General features: G+C 50.2%; 1 protein-coding gene across 1 annotated transcript in view; it reads right to left on the bottom strand.

The window, feature by feature from the left end:
- Positions 1–19381, bottom strand: part of COL22A1 (collagen type XXII alpha 1 chain) — a 242480-nt gene that overhangs the window by 113198 nt on the left and 109901 nt on the right. Inside the window, exon 22 of the mRNA XM_032609582.1 lies at positions 6036–6089. Within this exon, the coding sequence (XP_032465473.1) occupies positions 6036–6089 (54 nt within the window). The remainder of the gene's footprint in view (positions 1–6035; positions 6090–19381) is intronic.

Here is a 19381-nt window from a genome sequence, read left to right on the forward strand (position 1 = left end):
CTCCACAGAGCTGAGCAGAACATCAGCTGTCTGACGGTGCGTATGGCACTTCAGAATCTTCCAGTGGCCTTGGGGACCTTACCAGTGATGGGCAACAGCTACTGTTCAGATGGGACTAATCCCCCCCCCAGACTTCTGGTTGACTTGAATTAGTCCCCTCACTTTATCTTCTCTTTCGCCTGAAAATAAGTTAAACAAAACCCCAAACAGAAAGGCCATTTGAGTCACTTAGTTGGTAAGTTTCCAAATGAAACTAGATGGCTCATTACTAAATCAAAGCAATTTATGAATTTTCTATTTTGTTCTGCATGTACTGGCTTTGGGATTTTTAGGCACGAAGCTGCCTTCCTCTCACCAAAACAAAACAAAACAAAAACCCCTGCTTGCTACAAGCTTCACTATTCACCATAGCCATGACGTGGAAACAACCTAAATGTCCATCAACAGATGAATGGATAATGAAGATGTGGTACATACATACAATGGAATATTACTCGGTCATAAAAAAGAATGAAATAATACCATTTGCAGCAACATGGATGGACCTAGAAATTATCATACTAAACGAAGTAAGTCAGATAAAGACAAATATCATATGACATCACTTACATGTGGAATCTAAAAAAAATGACACGAACAAACTTATTTACAAAACAGAAACAGACTCACAGACATGGAAAACAGACGTGTAGTTGCCAAGGTGGGGGGAGGATGCAGTGGGAGTTTGGGGTGAGCAGATGCAAACTATTATGTATAGGATGGATAAACAGCAAGGTCCTACTGTACAGCACAGGGAGCTGTAGTCAATAGCCTGGGATAAACCACAATGGAAAAGAATATGAAAAAGAATGTGTATACACGTAACTGAGTCACTTTGCTGTACAGCAGAAATTAACACAACACTGTACATCAACTACACTTCAATAAACTTCTTGAAAAAGCTGCTTGAAAGCCAAAGACTCTGCACTATTATGCCTCTTTCACAGGTGAGGATATTATTAGGGTTTCAGGAAAGAAATGTGGCTAAAGGGAAGTCAAGACTGAAGGCCCGTCTCCGTGCGGCCAGGGACTCTCCGAGGAGCCAGAGGCAAGTCACCCTCCGCTCGTCACTGATGCAGATGTTGTGCGCGGACCAGGCGGAAACCAGGGTTCCAAGGACTTGTGTTCGGAGGCACGTCCTGTGTGCGTGTTTTGAGGGAGACTCTCCTGAGCTCCCACCTGTACGTCAACCAGGGGAGCTTTGCATTTGTCTAGTTCATACGTGTGGCTTTTATTTTTAAAAAGCAGCTGTAAAAATTGGACAAATTGACTGCTAAATTTTCTCCCAAGCTTTAGGGATAAAGTATGAAGAGTGGGAGATAACTTCAAAAAACAGAAACAGGGAGCGTCCAGCATTTTCCCACTGGATTTTAAGGCCCAGGAGGGCAGAGACCGTGTCTGGTTTTGTTCAGCATTTTATTCGCAGGGCACAGGGACGATGTTCAATCACCGTTTACCGAGGAAAGCGTATTAGGAGTGGAGGTAGAAACGAGGAGGAGGGAGGTGGCGGGGGGCAGGCGGATCCCTCAAGTCCTGGGCCACTGCCCGCTCTGCGCAGGGCGCTCCCACAAGCCAGGATGCAGGATGTGGCTTGCCAGGCCCTGGAGGTGTTAGAAGCTGGTGAGGGGGCTGCGATGACAGAGAGAACAAGTGCGGAAGCAAGCGAAGAGACAATTTGGGGACTGGAAGTCCTAGGGTTGAAGTCAGCATGACTGTAACTGAGGGGCTGTCCTAGCTGGGGCTGGTCAAGGCAGGCCCCGCAGAAGGGGCCACGTTTAAGCTGAGAACTGAGTGGCCAGAAAGTCCGGGGAAGGGAGAACAGTGGGTTCAGGGGCCTGAGACTGGATGGACCTCCGTGCGTCGGCAGGACCGACGGGGTCAGTGTGAAGGAGTGAAGTGAGCAGGGGACGGGGACAGGGCCCCGGGGAAGGTGGTGGGGTGCCGCGGTGGGAGGGGGCAGCTGGGAGGCAGGTGCGTTGCTTCAGGGTTGGGGGCCAGGATGGCTGGGATCTGGGCTTTAGAATCGGGACAGCGAGAGCCCATCTGACTTGGTTGTGTTTGGAAGGAGAAGTGGACAAGACTCCACAGCAGGTCGGGTGTGTGGAGCGAAGGGACGAGGACGGCCCTGAAGGACTGGATAGGTGACGGGGCCCTTTACCGAGGCGGGGACGCTGCGGCGGGGAGCACACCTGGACGGGGTGGGCACCAGCCGTCCTGCTGAAGAAGGCTGAGTGTTCCATACGAGTGTCTGAGGCACCGGGTGGAGTTGCCCAGGGGCTGCAGCTCGGGGAAGGGCTGCTGCAGAATTAAACGCAGACAGGAGAGAGTGATAAAAAAAGAGGGGTGGCCTCGTATGGCTGGATTAACGAAGGTGTGCGTGACACCAGCTCAGCTCATGGGAGGTTTTCACCCTTTTCTCTTTTTATCATCAATAAAAATACCTAAATAGGGCTTCCCTGGTGGCGCAGTGGTTGGGAATCTGCCTGCCAATGCAGGGGACATGGGTTCGAGCCCTGGTCTGGGAAGATCCCACATGCCGCGGAGCAACTAGGCCCGTGAGCCACAACTACTGAGCCTGCGCATCTGGAGCCTGTGCTCCGCAACGGGAGAGGCTGTGACAGTGAGAGAGAGGCCTGCGCACTGCGATGAAGAGTGGCCCCCGCTCGCCGTAACTGGAGAAAGCCCTCGCACAGAAACGAAGACCCAACACAGCCAAAAATAAATAAATAAATTTATAAAAAAAAAAACAAAAAAAACCTAAATAACCCATTCATCTAATTATGAAAGAGAGTGACAAATGAGCCAACAGATCTAAATGTTAACAACAAAATAACTGCTTTAATTATTACTAATAAAAAAACTATTTAATGACTCTATCAATTAACCAGTAAGTCTAATTATTATTAATAGAACGTTTGATCCTCCTTAATACGATGGTTCCTAAACAGCTACTTAATGCGCTCAGTGATTCCAGTGACGATGTATAAATAACCAGTTAACCCAATTATCGTTATTAATAATGGAATGGCAAGTAACTATTCCTAATAACCACCAAGTTCCAATTGGAGTAGATTTATAAAACTGGATGGAATTTGAAGATGAATGAAAATTACTTGCATAAATTAGCACGGCAATCACACTCCCTGCGTGACTTGGTAATGTTTGCTTTTTCCGGAAGTTGTTCCGGATTGTGAGTCCTTCTCTCAGTATGTAACTCCAGGGGCACAATGACTGCCCCCCTCAGGAGGGTTCCTGTGTAGAGGCCCAGGACGTTGAACCCACTCGGCCGTCTGGGGTTGGCCCCTTCCCTGGCTGTGTTCCCACCAACTCAAGAGGCTTCCTGCCGTCCTGACTGCAGCACCGTCTTTGCATAAACAGTTGCCCAGACCAGACACAGATTTCCACTTTTCCTAGGCTGCCAGGATACAGGAGCTACCATGTAGAATGTGTATACTGAGTCTAAAACATTCCAGCAGGTGAAAATGTTCATCTTGAAAGAGGCACCAAAAGCATCTTCTAGAATGCCAGCCGCCCTGGGGCTGGCTCACTCTGAGGCTACAGTGGGCTCTTCCCGTTACAAGCAAAGCTAATTAAACTCTGAGCTCAAGTTCTTTAGACTGTAAGTGGACTAAGCATTGCTTTCTCACAGGTGGTTATTACAGGTGGTTACATACACGATTATATATGAACACCAAGGGGAGTGTCTGACAAGAGCAGAAACTAAACATATGTGCCCTCTGCCCTCTTCTCATCAGAGCAGGAAACCATATGACTTGGTTTCTGCTGCAACAGCGCCAACCTTGATTTTCCATATCAGCGTAGGGACCCTCCTCTGGGCCCGAGAGAGGCTGACGACCTCTCCCCCAGAACCAGAGCTCTGAATACCCCTCTTCCAGGACTCAGCTCAGAGGATTGTCAGACTCTACGTGCATCTCTTTCTGCCCCATTACATCTGGCTCCTCTGGACATGGACAGTGGCTGCTAGGTTTCCCATCGCCAGAGCTGAATCTGCACACAGCGGGTATTTAGTAAACACCTGCTGAATGAGTGAACCAATGAACAAATGAACAAATGCGCGGATGGCAAGCAGAAGAAAACCGTGGCCAGGCCCAGGGAAGGTGAGTCTTCAGATATGTTAGGAAGGGTGAATTACAGAGATGGGCAGTGATCCACCAGGGAAATACTGCTCTCAGTGTGGGCGTGGTGGGCTTGAATTCAGCTTTGCGTCCATTGGGTGGTGGCCCAATGCGGGGTGCCAGGTAGGACATATTATACACTGTACGTTGGTTCTGAACCACTGAGATCCCCGAATGTATCGGGCGCCCTATTTCTAGCAAAACCCCTGCTGTGGGAAAGCTGATCGCGTGTTTATCCACAGCACTAGCTCAATGCCTGGCATTCAGCAAAGATTTGCTGAAGGAAAATGGTTTCAAAATTAAAAATGAAAGAAATAAATGTATTTTCCAAAGCAGTCAACAAAAATTTACAGGGAAAAAATCTGTACTTAAAGCGATTTGATGGAGCTGGGTTTATGGAGAATTTTTGAAACACACAAGCTTTGCTCACTGGAAAGCAAGGTCATAAAACAAATGCAAAAACACTCTATCTTTCACTATGAACATCAAAATGCCACAGTGAATGTGGAATCTTTAGAAGACGGTGAATAATGGCTGATTTTATAGTCCCTTATCCCGGGCTGCAGCCTAACCCAGATGCGAGGGACTGAAATGAAGCCTGAGATTTGTGTGCGGGGTGCCCTCACACACCTCCTGTGTCAGCGTGGGAGAAGCGGGTTTTGGAAGTGCAGTTAGCAGTGTCTTCTGGGGGGTGCCTCCCCGACAATGTCAAAGGACAGTGTGGTCAACACCATGGGACTCGGGCACGGAGGTGGAGACGGCCCGGAACAGGCGGGTGCCGGAGCCGACCATTTACCGCAGTGCAGGGGCGGCCCGTGGACGAGCCCTTAGTGATCCCACCTGCCTGCCTGCCTGCCTGAGGCCACCACACCCAGGAGGACAGAACAGCACCCTGCCCGGTGCTCTCTGTTCCTCCGGGACGCCACGCCCACCATCACCCGGGTCACATCCCCTCATCTTCTCTTCGAATCGCCCTCCCCTTTTACTTTTCTTGGTATTTGTGACAAATGATGAGGTTGAAGTTCAGAAGGTAAAGTGACTTGTCCAAGACGCCACAGCCCGAAAGGGGCCGAGGGCTGGAACTCTAACCTCCTAACCTCCCCCGCCCCCGCACCTGGGCTTCCCCCCCAGCACACTGCTTCCCCAAGAATTTACCGACCCTGCTCCGGGGGAGGCTGGGGCTGGGGACTGGGTGGCGAGCTTTGGTGCAAGGGGCAAAGGGAGAATGAAGGGAGCTCCGGCCTCCAGTGCCAGGCGCCTTGCTCTGTCCACACTAAGGTGTGTGTGTCGGAGGCAGGAGGTGCTCACAGTGACACACACAGATGAGGGGGCCTGGGACGGAGGGAGGTGTCTGCTGAGCGGCGCGTGGACCCAAGCGAGTCTCTGTGCATCTGGGAGGCTCACCCCTCGTCTGTGAAATGAGGATGGTGACCCCGAGCCTGCCCACCTGGCAGGCTGGCTGTGGAGGTCCACAGGGGGCCACAGGGACAGCACACGTGAGGCTGTGTGGGAGTGGGGAGCTGGACGGAGCCTGGGGCCAGAGGACGTTACACCAGAGCTGAGTCTGAAAGCGGAGGGGGAGCGAGGCGAGGAGGGGCAGGGGCAGGAGATGAGGGTCTGCCCTCCTCCAGGCCTAAACCCCTCCAGGAGACCAAACAGCCATTCTCCCAGCACCTGAGATGGGAGGCAGGGGGAGCAAGGGGCAGAGGGAGGGCGAGTGTCCCACCGAACATTCTTTTTAATGCTCTGATGCGGTGACCATGCAAGATTCTGGTTACAACCTGAGAATCGTTACCCCATCACTTATTCAACCAGAGCAAGCAGTGTTGCTAAGGAAGAGGATTTAAAGACAGTCGTTACCTGCTGCCCCGGCAATCCAGGGATTCCAGGAGGGCCGGTCTCACCTTTCTTTCCCTGATATGGAATTTAAGGAAAAAAAAAAAAAAAAGGTCATGAAGAACCCGGGGGTAAGACAGGAATAAAAACACAGACCTACTAGAGAATGGACTTGAGGATACGGGGAGGGAGAAGGGTAAGCTGGGACGAAGTGAGAGAGAGGCATGGACATATATACACAACCAAACGTAAAACAGATAGCTAGTGGGAAGCAGCCGCATAGCACAGGGAGATCAGCTCGGTGCTTTGTGAACGCCTAGAGGGGTGGGATAGGGAGGGTGGGAGGGAGACGCAAGAGGGAGGGGATATATGTATAGCTGATTCACTTTCTTATAAAGCAGAAACTAACACACCATTGTAAAGCAATTATACTCCAATAAAGATGTAAAAAAAAAAAAAAAAAAAAGCAGCAGCCAAAATTAACAGGCAAGCAGCGCCCGGAGCCCGTCTAATGGCACGTCTGGGGCAGACTCCCGGATAGCAGCCCATCCCCCTCGGGATGCCCTACGGGGAAGCAGGGTGGGATTGGGAAGAAGTCTGGAGTCAGGGAGGCTCCCCTCTGGATGCCGGCTCTGTAACTTGGATGATTTGGGTAACACATGGCCCCAAATTCAAAAAGTACAGCAAGGTTTACCTGAGAAAAATGTCCTTGCCCTGTCCCCTGCCACTCAGTCCCTTTCCTTGAAAGCAGCTAATCCTACCAGATGTTGGCTAATCTTTCCAGAGGCATTTTATGTTTAGATAAGCTTTGCACACGCACACACACACACATTCTCTCCCTCTACCCCCCCTTTTTTTTTTTTTTTACAAACTGTAGCATATCATTCAATCTACTGATAAACTAGGCTTTTTTTTCACTTAACAATTTAACCCGGATGCATCCTGTATCAGCACGTGGAGAGCCACTCCATTCTTTTCTACAGCTACATGGCTTTCCCCATAAGGATGACACGTGATACGTTTCAACTCTGGGCAGGTAGGTCATTTGGACCATTTCTGCTCTTCTGCTGTTAGACTCCACACTGGTGTGCAGGACCCCGGCGGGTCATCCTGTGGGCGTGACCTGTCTCACTAAGCCTCAGAGTCTATCCCTTTGAACAGGGGTGAGGTGTGTGCCGCTTAGCTACACCGCACACGGCGTGCGTTATATTACAGCCGAATGTGAATGATGGAAGGCCCGTCCGTTTGCTTTCTTTTGCTCACAGTTGTTCTCATGACGTCAAAGCACTGCAGTCAGAAATGAGAAGTAAAACAAGACTCCGAATGAGAACCGCATTCCTTGAGTACCCTCTTTTGGGGTTTCCCACATTTTCCTTACGTCTTTACTCTGCAGGACGCCCCTGTGATGCAGGTGTTCTCAGTCCCACTGGGAGGTGTGGAAACTGAGGTTCAGAGTCAAGTCTCACATGTGACACAGCTAGAATGTGGCGGGGTTAAGATTCAGCCCCAGATCTATGTGTGCTGGAGCCTGTACATGTCACTCTTACTTGCCAGGGCTCTGAAGATGACTTAAGGATGTAAGTTCTACAAAATACCTCTAATAGTCTAGACTGCTAGGTTACAGGAGCTGGAAGACGTCAGCTCCTTCTCTCTTTCTGAAACCCTGGCCCTCTCCTGTCTCTGCCACTGGACACTCTGGTTTGTCCCCGTGTGCTCCCCCATCCCCAGAGGGAAGGTGTCTTTACGACCTTGGACCGTGCCAGCCCAGCCCTCTGGGGTCCCGTGGATCCCACCTTTCCCCCCCCCTCCCCGCCACCACGTCTTGGGAGCGCGTAGTCGGTGCTGAGCCCAGGGAGCAGTCCCGGGGCACCTCCACCCACAACCTGCCCCAAGAGGCCCCTTCCAGGTGCTTCTGCCTGGAATGCTGGTTCCCAGGTGCCCACATGGCTCCAACCCTCAATTCCATCTGGTCTCTGCCAGACGTCCCCCTCACCCGAATGCCTTCTCTGACCGCGGTCCCCATCCCACCCTCTCTCCTTGCCCCGCTGTATTTCCCTTTGTTTCTATGACCACCACATACACTGTTGACATTCGTATCTACCAACTGCCCGTCTACCCACTGGGATGCTCATCTGAAAACGAGGACTGGCTCTGCTTTTCTTCAGTGCTATATCCGTGGGCCCAGAACAAGGCCCGCTGCGTGGTGGAGACTTGATGAACATTCGCGGGCTGGATACGTAACTTGTCCCTTCGGGACTGACGTGGTCCTAAGCCAGGACAGTGGCAGTGGGAACAGCAATGAGAGGGTAGAGAGAAGGGCCGTTAGGGAGGAAAGCCGTTGGCAGACTTGCAGAGTGAGTGAGGTGGTCTGAGTTAGAGGCCCCTGGACCTGCACCCCTTGAGCTGGAGCACATCAGTCCGGAAGGCGCGATCAGGTCTAGGTCAGGATGAGTTCCTCGACACTTGTCAGGTAGAATTCAAAATGCAGTCACAGACACCTTCAGAAGGGAGCCGAGCCTAGGAGGAGTCCTGTCTGCACATCCATCCTGCTCTGATTACTGAAATCATCGGAAGCCGACCGCGAGAGGGCTGAGAACGGCCAGCTCCCCTTCCTCAGCGAATGGAAACCAGACACCTTCAATTTTCTATCTAGACAGACACCCCCTCCACCCGCTTCCAAGTTATGCCACAGCGTTATTTACAAGATGGATAAACCGCTTCCCTTCGAGGTCAGCAGAATGGCCTGGCGAGTAGTCATCAGAATTCAGAACCCAGGCCAGAGACGTTTGGAGGAGAGGCTGAGAGCAGTGACGGGCTAGAACATTTAGCGGTTGGTAAGCAAGGACCAGATGGAAGACGAAGGGATGAGAAGGTCTGGGCTGCGACTGGGCAGAGTCACTAATTAAAGTGTCCACATCTGCTAGGGGACGCAGCTTCAGTTTCCCTCTTGCAGAGCACCCACCACTGTTTGAGGGATGTATGAGTTCTCAGCAGCTCTTCGCTCTGCTGGAGCTTGGGGACTGTATGTAATGACACACTAATGCTCGGAAGACACCTGAGACGCTAAGGAAATGTGCAGAGCATGGAGTCAGGAGGTTCTCCAATGCCAGGGAAGTCAGTAAAACTGACCTGAAAAAGGAGAATTATGGGCAGGTCGGAGAGGTGTGGTAGGAGATACAGAAATGCAAAGCAGTGCGTCCAGAGGAGCAGACATCCCGAGTGTTAGATTTTCAGCAAGAAGGAAAAAAGCAAGATGATGGCAAGAGGCCAGAGGAAGAGAAAAGCATCAGAGATTTGTGATCGCAGCAGTGTCACAAGGCGGCCTCTCCCCCAAGAAAGGCATACGGTTCGTGGACCATCCATAAAGGGGCATCACCCAGAGAAAGATCACGGTAACGGCTCTGTCCAGCTCCAGCACCTGCGCTCACATCTCCTCTACCCACAGTGTCTGGAGCTGCCCCGGTGCCTCTCACAGCTCTCCTCCCTCCCCTCCTGCAGCCACAGCCACGAGAGCTGACCCCGTTCACGTGCCCTGCCCCTGAGCCAAGCTGTGCCGGCAGGTTATTCTTCCATAAGGAGGAAAGAAGCTCTGTCCAAGTTACTTGCCACCTCCTTACCTAAAAGACATAACATCTGAGTTTCAGTTGGAAATTGACAGACCACGTGATTCCGACATGCCTTTTCAGTCTCGCGTCCAGTGGCCATGTTCCCAGCCCTAAGCAACAGCTCACGTGGGCTGCTTAGCGTGGCCCCAAAGACCCCAAGGACTCCTGGCCTCTGGAACTTGGCCCACCAAGCCACCTGTCTGTAGGACGCATGCTCCATCTCAACTTGTCAAAGTCCTAGCCCAGTCCAGTGCCACCTCGTCCATGAAGTCCCAGCAATGATGAGAAATAATGGCAAAGTAGGGCAAAAACATATTTGAGACGCATTCCCTGGTGTCACCCAAGAGCTCGTGAGCTAGAATCACCAGGGATGGGGCACAAAGCTCTAAGCAAGTAGCTGCAAGGACTCGGTCACTCATTGTGATCAAAGGGATTCTCTATGTTCTTTTCCCAACCCCTTTCCTCTACAATATTAAAAGAAAAAGAGTTCTAAATCTGAGGTAGATGAGGACGGGCAAGCCATTTAAAACTTGCTGAATCTTAGTTTCCTCATGTGGAAAATTATAATCATTGTAATTATCTGAAAAGACAGTAGCAGAAGAAATAATTCAATATTTGAGGAAGTAATTTAAAAAGCATAACAAAGCATCACGCCAATGTAATAGATAGTTATGAGAAAGAGAAGGAAGATGACGGAGGCTCTGATGAAGAAGAAATGGTAATAGCAGAATTCTGCTCTTCTGAGTCCCCGGCGTGGGTGAGAGACCACATGTCAAGCAGGGTTGGTTTCAAAACCACTACCTCCCAGCAGTGCCACGGAGATTAAATAAGATAATGTCCACAAAGTGCTTAGCACAGGATCTGACGTTAAGAAACACGTAGTGGTGATGGTGCTGCTGGTGGTGGTGGTAGAGGTAACGGTGGCGGTGGAGGTGATAGTGATGGTGGAGGTGTTGATGTGTTGATGGTGGTGATTATGGTGGTGGTGATGGTGGAGTTGACGATGGTGCTGATGGTGATGGTACTAGTGATGGAAGTGGTGCTGATGGTGATGGTGATAATGTTACTGGTGGTGACGGTAAAGCTACTGGTGGATGTAGCAGCAGCTATGTACCCTCTGCATTTTGCACCTATACTTGGGTGTGGGGATTTGAGATGTGCTGGCCAGCGCCAAGGTCTGCAGCAATACAGAACTGTTTGTTAACAATAAGCCTGTTCCTTGTCTTTTTCCTTTTCTGCTCTTTTAAACTGCTAGCCAACACAACGTCTGGATAAATGTTTGTAATTTATCACAAGGGCGGATATTTCAAGCCCTTCTGGATGCCAGGATGCTGAGCGAGACCAGTATTTCTGAGGCTGCCTGTCTGTCTGTGGAGAAGAGGGAAGCCTATGAATTCAAAAGAGCAATTCCTTCCCAGCCAGGACGCGTTAACACAGCCATGCGAGGGGCCATTATCCGATGAAAGGATTGCTTGTGCAAGTGGTTCTAATATGAGCCGTATGGTCTTTTTGCTCAGTCCCTGTTCTCCGTGCCTCCAAATGCCAAACGTGATTATTTTCTACCGGTTAGAGCTGAAACCAGGTGCTCAGAGAAAACCTAGAGGGTCCTGAAATAAACCTGGCTCCACGCCACGAAAGGCATCCAACAGTGGCCTGCGATCCAAATGACGCCATTACCATCTGGTAGAGCAGAGAAAGGCAAGAAAAAAGGCTTTACAAATTGAAAAGTACAACAAATTCAACCCAGGCTGCCACTTACAAAAGACCACTAGTGTTTCTCTCTCTCAAATCTACTAGAAATCAGGGCTGATGGCCTGATCGCTTGCAGCCACGTAAGACCTTCAGCTCCAAGGGCAGAAGCTAGAGATTAAAGTGACAGGAGCTCAGGGCATCCTTCAGGACACGCACTGGCAGTTACAAGGGGTCCTAGGTCTCTCCGAGGCTTCCGCCGAAAGGACTGCTAGGGTCCAGTTTAGAATTCTGGTGTGTAAGTGGACACACACACACCATTCTAAAGCAAAAACAGCAAAGGTTTGGAGCCAGGACAACCTGAGTTCTAATCCCTGCCTCACCATTTACAATCTGTGTGACGCCGGATAATCTGATTTATACCTTCAAGTCTTGGTTTCCTCATTTGCAGAATGGGATTAAAACTGCCAGACTTCATAGGATCCTTATGAGAATTAAGTGAGAAACATGCGTGCAAAAAAAAAAAAAAACAAAAGAAAAAACCTAAGTGCCTGCTATGCAATGACAATTCAACCAATATTATTTCCTTCCTACCTTATATTAGTTCTACACGTGTAGAGGTTCTGTTTTTAACATTTTTTTTTTTTTGCGGTATGCGGGCCTCTCGCTGTTATGGCCTCTCCCGTTGCGGAGCACAGGCTCCGGACGCACAGGCTCAGCGGCCACGGCTCACGGGCCCAGCCGCTCCACGGCATGTGGGATCTTCCCGGACCGGGGCACGAACCCGCGTCCCCTGCATCGGCAGGCGGACTCTCAACCACTGCGCCACCAGGGAAGCCCTTAACATATGTTTTTAAAGCAACTGACGCAGTCGGGCCCAGCAAGAGACATGTGGTGATCACTGCATCTCTAGGAAGAAGGGGAGCACCATATCTCATAGTGTCCCTTCTTCGGTTCTCACCTCTTGATAAGAGAGAAGAGAAGACAGAAGATATTAAGAGAATGATCAGAGGAACCAAAGAGGCTGTCCCCAGCTTGCGGGAGGGGCAGTGACAAAGCCCTGAGCAACCTTGAGCAGTTAGGTCATTTAATATTTCTGGACATTAAATTTCTCACTGTCGATCTCAGAGATTCCTTCCACCATGATGATTCTCTAGCTTAAACATTCCAAATTTTACATTGTTTAAATGTCTGACAACATGGAACTCTCTTAGGCAAAACTTTTTTTCCCCTCCTTTTTGTCCAGAGAGGAAAGAAGATACCTAGGCTATTTTAGGTGTGACTAGGACCACAGAGCAAGATGAAGGCCAAGTAACAGTAAAGGTACAAAAGAAACCAAGTGTTTTTCTTCAAAACTGGGCACTCTAGACGCGTCCAGATGACCAACAGGCACATGAAGAGGTGCTCAACATCACTAACCATCAGGGAGATGCAAACCCAAACCACAATTAGACGTAAACTCACACGTGTTAGAGTGGCTATTACCAAAAGACAAGGAACAAGTGCTGGAGAGGGTGTGGAGAAGAGGGAAGCCCTGTGCACTGTTGGGGGAATGTAAATTAGTGCAGCCACAATGGAGAACAGTATGGAGGTTGGTGAAAAAAAAAAAAAGGAACTACCACATGATCCAGCAACCCCAATGCTGGGTATTACCCAAGGAAAATGAAAACACTACCTTGAAAAGACACATGCACCCCCATGTTCACTGCAGCATTATTTACAATAGCCAAGCCATGGAAGGCCCCTAAGTGCCCCGGGATGCAACAATGGATAAAGAAATAGTGGTACACATACAAGAGAATAGTAGACAGCCATAAAAAGAAGGAAACTGTGCCATATGCAACAAGGATGAGCCTCGAGGGCATCACGCTAAGTGCAATACGTCATACCGTATAATCTCATTTATGATATGGGATCTAAAAAAAAACTGAACTCGTAGGTAGAGCGAACAGATTGGTGGTTGACAGAGGAGACAGGGGTAGGAGGTGGATGAAATGGGCAAAGGTGGTGAAAACGTTAAAAAAACAAGTTGGACATTCTCTGTCGAAGGTCAGAACCCAGGTGGCTAGATGTCCAGTGCTGGGTCCTGTTCTCCCCACACCACCCAAGTGTGTCAGCCCCCAGAAAGCAGCACTCAGGTGTGATTCATTCACTCTCGCACACTAATTGTATCTGATGCTCATGAATGACATTATACATTTATGCATATTTTATATGCTTATATATTTTTTCATATTTATTTTAATGCATGTATAAAAACATATGTTTTTATAAATGTGAGGCACTCCTCTAAGTGCTTCAAATACAAAAATAATGTTCTTACAGACTTACATTTTAGTGGAGATAACAAAAATAAACAAATTCTCAAATAAGAAAAATATACGTCCTCTACAGAAAATTAAAATAGGCTGGTGTGAGAGTGACAGGATGTCTATTTTGGGGTGGATGATTAGGGCACAAGAATTTTTGGGGGTTTTTTTTGAAAAATCAACCTCGTGCAAGCTTTTGAGTGTCCAAGCGCCTCAGCAGCCTGGAGCCAGGCTGGCTCTGCTTTGGATCATTCAGGGTTCAGATGCACTTGTAGCAGTGCCCGCTCCAGCCGAGAGACAGCACTCCCGGGCCCCAACGCCCTGCTCAGACAAGCAGGAGGAAATCTGAACCTCAGAAAGGCTTGAGTACCTTCTCTACCTCCACCTAAGGCAGGAAGCAGTGGGGCAATGAGTGCCTAACACCCGCCTCAGCGGGCAGCAACCATCTCCCAGGGCTACGGGCTCTGCAAGATGGGGAAGGGGAAGGGGGTGGGGAAGGGGGTGGGGAAGGGGGTGGGAATGGGGAAGAGGGTGCCTGGCTCCTGCCCCTCCCCTTTCACTATGTCATTGTGGAAAAATACCAGCTCTGTCCAAAATGAATGCATTCACCTCACCACAGACTACACTGTCTGCCGGTTGCTAATCTCTAAAGTAAAGGGCCCGGATCCCTTTCCCCGCCCCGTGTTTTAGTCTCAGTATCTCAATTCCCAGGTCCCTGTGGCTTGTCACTGTCTCGTCTCTTCTCTTGTCACAGCCTGAGCGCTGACATTAGCAGCTCTCAGAGTGACGATTCAATTGAAGCAGGGAACGGCAGGTCACAGTGTGGGAGGGAGAGGGATACTGCTTTGAATCAGTCATCATCCTGTCTCAGGCTTTCCTGACTCAGCCACAGGCTGACTGAACAGGAAGCTGCCCCCCAGCCCACGCCAACATCACCGTTTGCCTCTGTCGTCTGTCCACAGGTGAAGCCACTGAGGAGCAACACCCCCGGGATGGAGCAGCTCAAGTCAGGAGATCACCAATGACACTGGAGGGACGGGGTCCCCAGGGACACGCTTGGCCATCCTACCCCATTCGCTGGAGGAGGCAGGACGCGAGAGGAGCCCTCCTGTGCTCCCCGGCACAACCTCTGTTAACACCCTCACCACCCCGCCTTGTGACTCACGGCTCACCCTCCTCTGCTAGACACTGGGTCTCTCAGGCCAAGGGCTCCGCCCCTGCTTCAGCGTCCCCCCTGACTGGCAGACCACCTGGCCCAGGACGGGCGCTCCTCCCAGCCACGCCCACCCCACCACCCCCGTCTGGGCCACGCCCTCTTCCCTTTCTCTTTGGGTCACTGCCATCATCCCCTCCCTAATCGCTCTCCTCCTGCTGCAGTTTGTTCTCAACACGGTGGCCAGATGGATGCGTTTAGAATGTAACCTGGGCCACGCCACGTCTGCACCCCAAATCCTGTATGAACAAACTGCAACCAGAAATGTATGAGACAGTCCAGGAAACGGTGAACCCAAAGTGAGTACTCGAAGAAGCTTTTTCATAGATTTAGGTGGGATGACGGTATTAAGGTTTTGTTTCTTTTACGTACGTGCTGAAATATTTAGAGACGCAATGTGATACTGTTTGAAATTGCTTCCAACTCACCCAGCAGTGGGTGCTAGTGGGTGAGGGTGTGAAACCCACTGGCCAGTGACTCGGCAAGCGCTGCAATGGGCTTGGGGGATAAGGGGGTTACTTCACTTTTTCTTTTTCTTATTTTTGTATGTGTTTAATTTTTTTCATAAAAAAACAGCTTTGAACACACTCAACAGCCCCACGTCGCTCACGGTAAAAGCCAAGACCCTCACAATGGCCCACGAGGCCTGACATGAGCCTGCTCCCAGTTCTAGGACTTCGCCTCCTCCATGCTGGGCCCTTGCTCGCTCTGGCCACATAGGCCTCTGCGCTGACACACAAGCAGCCGCCTGCCCCAGGGCCTTAGCTCTAGCTGTTTCCTCTGCCTGCTCTGCTCTCCCCTCAGCTACCCGTACAGCCAACTCCCTCACCTCCTGAGAACCCGCCCAAACACGACTTTCTCTGTGGCTCTTCCAGAATTGTTTATTTAAATGCTAATCAGCATGATTCGTTTCCTTGCTACCAGAATGTAAGCATCTCGAAGGCAGGGATCTTTATTCTTCTCACTGAAGGACCCCACTTGCCTAGAACAATGCCCATCACCCAGTAAGTGATGAAGAAATATTTGCTGAACCGATGAATTTGTGGAAGGAAGGAAAAGGGAGCAAAGAAGATGCAGGGGTGGGAGAAGGGCTAGTAGAAGAAAAATGGCAGAGATGGGAAAGGACAAGAGAAACAGAAAAAGAAGAGAAATCAGTCCAGGGTCCTCGTAGGACGCTGGCAGAGGCTGAAGTAAAAGCCACGTGTGTGGCCCTTTTACTTACACATGCGCTTCCGAGCTGGAGACCGGGGAGCCGGATAAAAGCAGATGGACGTGAGCAAGTGTCCAGAGGCAGGAGGTCCTCTCGGGCGGGGGTGGGGGGGGCTCCCTGTGTCTGAATTACTCTCTTCCGTGTCCCCATCTGTTCCTGCTGAAATCCGCTCACTCCTGCGAGGCTGCCTCAAATACCACGCTCCCTGTTCCCAGCCCCACGGCCTCTCTCCACTGAGCTCCCTCTGTCCTCTCTACACTTACAGTCTTTATTGGTCCCCACGGAGGCATCTGGCTTCACTGTTCGTGTGTCTCAAGTCCCATGGGCTGTGAGCTCCCGGTGGCGGAGACCATAATCTCTTCAGGGATCCCAGAGCATTTAGCACAGCACCTGTGCTTCGTCAGGGCACTCGTGGGCTTTGCTGGCTGACTGATGCATGGAAGGGAAGAAGGGAGGAAAGAAGAAGGCCCTAGAGACACACGGTCCTGTGTGTGCGTCCCTGAGAGGCGCTGGTGGCTGAGCCTGCTGTTCGTCCGTGGACAGAGGGACGGCAGCCCTTCCCCAGCACTGTCAGGAGGCCTGGTACTTAGATGGAGCTCAGCGACTCAATATGTGCACCCCTACCCCAGTCCTACCCTGACTGCTTCTCTGGGTCCCCCTCTTTTACTCCTCAAATCTCCACTCTTGGGGCATGCGTCCAATCCCCAAGGCCCCTGCCCCCCGCTGCGTGGGTAGCTGGTATTATTACTCTTAGGGGTTAGAGGTGTTTCTGGGAAGGACAACAACCGTCCCGGGGCAACATACGAACACTTTTTGGGGTGCCAAGAAGTCACGGCCAAGGAAGCGTGGGCCTAGACAAGCAAGCTCCAGGCAAGATTTGTCCCCTCTCCCCTTAATAAGAGCCAATTAAATAAAGATATAGATTAAAAAAAAAAAAAAAAAAAACCTTCGCAGTCATCCTTGCATCAAGAGTTCCACTCACCGTCTAACACTGCATTAGGAAAAGTAACACTTGGAGCACTTCAAGGCAAGATGAGATAAGGGTCATCTAAACGTCAGTCCCATAGGACACAGGATTGCTGCTTTCTCCTGAGACTGTGCATGAGTGTGTCAGGAGAACGAGTGCCGTGACAGCTGCCGCGTCCTGCTGCCCACAAAGTGCTGGGCACTTTTTCCTCACAACAACTCAGCCGGCTGGGTTGCCTTCCCACCATAACAAAGTAAAGAGGCTCAGAGAGGTTGGGTGTCTTAAAGGGTCACACAGCTGCTGAGAAGTAGAGCTGAGCTTCAAACCCAGGTGCATCTTGCTGCAAAGTCCAGGATCCTCACTCCATACAGAGGCAAAGGCAACCCAGTTTTGACCCATCTGACTGACAGTGAAACTGAGGCCAGGGCTGGTGATGTTGAGTGGGAGGTGACATATCCAAGGTCTTCTAGTAGGATAAGTGACTTCTCCCACCCGCCCTACCTTCATGACACCCTACCATGCTTCAGAGCTAGCCTTCACAATAAGCTCCTCTTAGAATCTTGAGATTTCAAGACTGTTACAGGATGCAGAGGTGCTTGGAAACCAAAAGAGGAAGTTCACTGGTGGGTAAGGACAGGTTGGAGTCTGTGCTGGGTCACAGAAACAGGTCAGCCCACCTCAGAACTGAAGTGTACAGTGTGATCAGTGGGTCCAACCACCTTAGACAGAGTGGATCCCAGCAAATCTGTGACACCATCCACTTCACTGACCTATGGAATCTCCAGGCCATATGTGAAGCCATACACGGGACTGCGGCAGCCTCTGCCAGATGCCAGCACCCTCATTTCCAGCCATCTGTCAGGTCACCCGGACTCTGAACTAAAACCTCCAAGGGCAATGAGCTCACTACCACCAGGGGCTGCCTCACGGTCTCTGGATGCTTGTGCCCTGGAGCTGTTTTCTTAAGTGAACCAGTGAAAGATGCTATAAGCTTCACTATTCACAATAGCCAAGACACGGAAACAACCTAAATCTCCATCGACAGACAAACGGATAAAGAAGACATGGTGTATACATACAATGGAATATTACACAGCCATAAAAAAGAATGAACTAATGCCATTTGCAGCAACCTGGATGGACCTAGAGATTATCATACTAAGTGAAGTTGAGTCAGAAAGAGAAGTACAAATATCATAGGATAGCACTTATATGTGGAATCTAAAATATGACACAAGGGGCTTCCCTGGTGGCGCAGTGGTTAAGAATCCGCCTGCCAACGCAGGGGACACGGGTTTGGGCCCTGGTCCGGGAAGATCTCACATGCTGGGGAGCAACTAAGCCCGTGAGCCACAACTACCGAGCCTGTGTTCTAGAGCCTGTGAGCCACAACTACTGAAGCCCACGCACCTAGAGCCCGTGCTCCGCAAGGAGAAGCCACTGCAACGAGAAGCCTGCGCACTGCAACAAAGAGTAGCCCCCGCTCGCTGCGACTAGAGAAAGCCCGCGCACAGCAACAAAGACCCAATGCAGCCAAAGATAAATAAATTTATAAAAAAAATAAATAAAATAAAATATGACACAAATGAACTTATCTACAAAACAGACCCACAGACATAGAGAACAGACTTGTGGTTGCCAAGGGGGAGGAGGGCGGGGAGGGGATGAAGTGGGCGTTTGGGGTGAGCACATGCAAACTAGTATATAGAGAGTGGATAACAACAAGGTCCTACTGTAGAGCACAGGGAATTATATTCAGTATTCTGTGATAAACCATAATGGGCAAGAAAATGAGAAAGAATGTATATATATGGATAACTGAATCACTTTGGTGTAGAGCAAAGATTAACGTTGTAAATCAACTATACGTGAATAAAACAAACTAAAAAATATGTTACAAGCTTAAGGGCTCGAGGTCAGGAAATGTGAGCTGAGCCCTTACTCTGCGCCAGGCACCTGCTGGGACCTGAGGACAGAGTTGAGGTCAGTCCCAGTTTACCGTGAGGGCGCTGAGGAGAGAGATGCCACGCCCTCTACCTTTAAACACAGTGTCAGGAGCTGGGCTTACTGGTGGATTCAAACCCGTAAGGTGTGCACCGTTTGGATAAAACGACAAGGGCTAAATGAAATGAAATGCCATAAGAAATTATGACATGGTATTCAAAAATAATGTAGATGTTTAGATCGGAGTGGCTAACAGCCTACTGGCAGACCTCTATTCTTTCACTGCTATTTTTTCTTATTCTTTCCTTAAGACTTAGCTCAAACATTACCCCTTTCAGGAAGCCCTGGCTGGCCCCCAGGTTGGGTCAGTTGCCCCTTCCCTGTGTTCTCTCCTTCTACTGGGGCTCTGATCACACAGGGATGTGAGTTTCTA

Source organism: Phocoena sinus, chromosome 17 (assembly GCF_008692025.1).
Source record: "Phocoena sinus isolate mPhoSin1 chromosome 17, mPhoSin1.pri, whole genome shotgun sequence".
Taxonomy (NCBI): Eukaryota; Metazoa; Chordata; class Mammalia; order Artiodactyla; family Phocoenidae; genus Phocoena; species Phocoena sinus.